Source organism: Cucurbita moschata, unplaced genomic scaffold, assembly GCF_002738365.1.
Source record: "Cucurbita moschata cultivar Rifu unplaced genomic scaffold, Cmos_1.0 Cmo_Scf00008, whole genome shotgun sequence".
NCBI lineage: Eukaryota > Viridiplantae > Streptophyta > Magnoliopsida > Cucurbitales > Cucurbitaceae > Cucurbita > Cucurbita moschata.
The window spans coordinates 2075459-2079525 of NW_019268524.1; the positions used below are offsets into that span (position 1 = coordinate 2075459).

Sequence of the window (4067 nt, forward strand, 5' to 3'; positions counted from 1 at the left end):
AAAAAAAAAAAAAAAAAAAAAAAAAAAAAAAACATTGAATAAGTCGAGAAGCTATCGTTTTAGCTGTTTTGTTGTTGGTACGTTGATTATTGTTTTGACTCATTACGACCACATGACAGGATAATCCACTAAAACCAACAACCTAGCCTTCTCCAAACGAAAGTTCTAAACTTTTTTACGGCTCAATCCGACGCGCAAAATTAAAATTTTAGAGTTAAAACAAAACTAACCCGTATGGTGAATACAGAACCGGAGGTGGCGGAGGAAGTGGCGGGAGGTTCAACTGCAACGGCGAAGCCGATTGCACATTTACGCCACTCTGAAGTCGTCCTACACGCACAAAAAAAAAAAACATAACGAAAAACTCAAGACATCAAAAAAAGAGGGAATTGAATTAGAAACCTCGTGGAGGCGAAGGACGAGGGCGTCCCAATGCAGCAATATTACAATTAGCTCGTCGCCCGTCAATGATCGGGTTAGGATTCAAACAAGCCCTTTTAGCCGACTCGGGGTCACGAAACGTAACCTAAAGAATCGAATTCAAAACGTCGTTCGTTACGAAAGAAGAAAACAAAAAAGGGGAGAGTAACTCACAAAGCCATAGCCTTTGGATTTAGAGGTAATTTTATCAGTAATTATAACAGCTTCAAGAATGTCACCAAATTCCTCAAAATAACGTCTCATTTCCTCGGTGGGAGTCTCCCAAGCAAGGCCGCCCACGAAGACCTTAGTGAAAGTGGTGTCTCCAAATTGCGACCGGTAATGTGGGTAAGCCGCCATGCCCTCCCCGAAAACGACGTCGTACACGAGCTTCTCTTCTTCTGCATCAAATATCACAGCCGGTGAACCACACGGTTTAAGCCGTTGGTGGTTATAATTTGATAGATTGTTTGCAGAGGAGAGAGAGAAAATCTCCGACAGCTGCAAACTCTAATTTGCTGGATGGGGAGGTGGAAGAAGTGGGTTGGTGGGTGATGGAATCGGAAATGACAGGTGAGTGAGAGAAGTGCTTCTCTGTATTTCTCTGTATTTGCATTAAAATGCACTCTCCAACTCTCCAATCAAAATAATTATTATTTAATTTCATCATAGTTGAGGGACTGTTTGTGCAATTTTTATTTATTTATTTTTTTTATTGAGAGCTGATCTGGTGCTTTGCTTTCGACAGCTGATTACTTCAGTTTAATAAATGAGTACACTTTCAATAATTAATATGTCCACACAATTACTTCACTAATTTTTTTTTAATTAATAAAAATATTTTCTACTGAAAAAAAAAAAAATCAAATAATTACATTATTTTAAAAATATCTATAAATTTTAAAGAATTAAAAAATTTAAATTTTTTTTTACCGTATATCTACGCATCACAGATATGGAGGAGCATTAAAAGAGAGGGAGGCACGACCACGACCAAGGTTTAAGTAGTAATTGACCAACCAAAGTCTTTTTATTTATTTATTTATTTATTTATTTGTGTGGAAAATGGATGGTTTATGATAGACATGTTCTTAAATATATTTTAAAATTTTATTAGACGTAACATTTAAATTTAATAATGAATATTTTAATTAATTTGTAAAAAATTGTTTGTTTTTTAAACTCTTCTAAATTTTAATTATATTTTAAATTAAAATATTAACCATTTTATTTTAATTATTTTAATTACTCAATGAAAGGGTAGAATGGGGAATTTAAAAGCTGCAAAATTTCAGAATACAGCTGAGTGGAGGCTGCAAAATCCCTTACCCCTGTCCCTTCCCTTCCTTGCCCTTTCCCACTTTTGGCATTAATTCTCGCCCTAAACTCGGGTCGGGATTGTATTCTCCGTCTTCTTTCTATTCCTACAAGACTTTCAATTCGTGTCCCGTCTCGATCGGTTTAATGCTCTCAGGTTGCGGTCAGGGATACCTTATACGTCTCCATCTATGATATTAAATTGAAATTAAAAAAATTATTCTAATTTCTTACCTGTTTTGTATTCAACCCCACGTGACGTTTACTTTTTTACCCTATAAATATTACCGTATAAGGTAGTAATTTTCATAACGTTAGTTGATATTATAATGATTATCCAAAGGTTAAGAACATGCAGCCATGTTGTGGTTTTTTTTTTTTTTTTTTTTTTTTTTTAAATNTCATATTTATTTATGAAATCATTACATCTTTTATAGAAAGATATGATTTTCTCATAAAGTTGCCTTTTTCTATAATTTCCTTTTTTTTTTTTTTTTGAAAATACCTAACTCATTTATTATATTCCTTCCCCATAAATAATAATTTTTTTAAGAATAAAAAAAAAAAAACAATTACGGGTTTTGGTAAGCCGGTGAGTATTCAAATCTCGAGCTGTTTGATTTGACATTGATAGAAACGGTTATCTGTGGTCTTTTTACGAACAACCGTTGTAATGTGGGTGTCAAGAAATGTTAATTCTTATATGGGGTGATTAAATTTTTAATAAAATTAAATATTTAAAATTTAATTGGATAAATTGGAAGACCCCACATCGGTTAGAGAGTGGAACGGAGTATTCATTATAAAGGCGTGGAAACCTCTCACTAATAGATGCGCTTTAAAACCGTGAAGCTGACGACTATACGTAACGGGTCAAAACAGACAATATGTACTAGTGGTGGGCTTCGGTTGATACGTTTAAATCTATAAATTATTTGAATTTTTTATTTCACAAAAAAAAAAAAAGAGTTTTTTTGTTTTGCCAAATAAGCCCTCGATTTATGAAATTTGAATGGTTTTGTTAAAGGGCATTTTAGTCTTTTTGACACATCCTAATTAATACTCGAATAAATTGTTAAATAAAGAAAGTCGGTAAACAGGTATTTCCATACGTCTAGTTCTGGGCTCAGGCCCAATTTATAGCCCATTAACGATGGAGACCAACCCATTGGGCTTTTCACCAAATCCGTGGGCCTTGTTTGGGCTCAGGCCCAATTGAGTAAAATCGTACGTGTGAATCTCTGACACGGTCAAATGTCGGCGGTAATTTCAGTGTTGAAGATTATAATAATGTCGGAAGAATAATGTTTTTGAATTTGAGGACATTCTTAAAATTCCTTTTTGCCCATTCTCTGCCATTATCATATTTTCTAAGCCCCCCATAATTTCACTTATTTATGAAACCCCCCCACATCCCCACATCTCCCTATTTATTGTCTACTTTAAACTTTAGCAAGTATTTGCAATTATAACCCTACATTTTATGTTACATTGCAATTTGTACCCACTAGTCATCTTCCACTTAAAAACCGACCCTCAAAATATTTCAAAATTTCACAAACGTCCCCCTCTCCAACTCTTTTTGAGGGTCCAGTGTTCTCACTGACACACCGTTCAATGTTTAGCAACCCAAGTCTACCGCTAGCAAATATTGTCCGTTTTAAAATGCATATGTTAGGGAGAGGTGTTAGTGAGGACGCTAGGCCCTGAAAGGACGTGGATTGTGATGTCCCACATTGGTTAGGGAGGAGAACAAAACAACTTTATAAGGATGTGGAAACCTTCCCCTAGCAGATGCATTTTAAAGCCTCGAGAGAAAACCCGAAAAGGAAAGCCCAAAAAGGACAATATCTGCTAGCGGTGGATCTGGGACGTTACAAGAGATTTCCATATCCTTATGAAAGAATGTTTCGTTTCGAGAGTTTGGCTTTGGTTAATGGTAACGTGACCATAAATATAGTTAGTTGAAATATTTAATGATTTTATAGCCATAACTCACGACCCTCTCCCTCAAGTTTGTCTTATCATAAATGGACCGATGTGGGACATTTTTAACCCCTCATTCACGCCTTTAATTTCACCCTCATTTTTTTTTAATTAAACTATAAATTTATTTTAAATTTAATAATTTTATGCGATTAAATTGACATTTTTTTTATAAATAAATTAAATATTTTAATTTAAAAAATGAAAAACCAATTTTTATAATTTTTATTTTATTTTGTAATTGAAAAATCCAAAACCCCTACATTTATAGGAAAAAGAAATAATAATAGGACTTGGTCCATTCCATGTGTTATTGCAATCAATAAAAAAAAAAAAAAAAAAAA

At 33.9% G+C, this 4067-nt stretch overlaps 1 protein-coding gene across 1 annotated transcript; it reads right to left on the bottom strand.

Annotated features, from left to right (window-relative positions):
• Positions 1-28: 28 nt before the first annotated feature.
• On the bottom strand, positions 29-1032 carry LOC111445831 (probable RNA-binding protein ARP1). Its single transcript, XM_023084344.1, has 3 exons — positions 595-1032; positions 403-526; positions 29-330 (listed from the first exon to the last, which is right to left on the bottom strand). Exons 1-3 carry the CDS (start codon positions 778-780, stop codon positions 215-217), a joined length of 426 nt encoding a protein of 141 aa, XP_022940112.1. The 5' UTR covers positions 781-1032; the 3' UTR covers positions 29-214.
• Positions 1033-4067: the final 3035 nt, after the last annotated feature.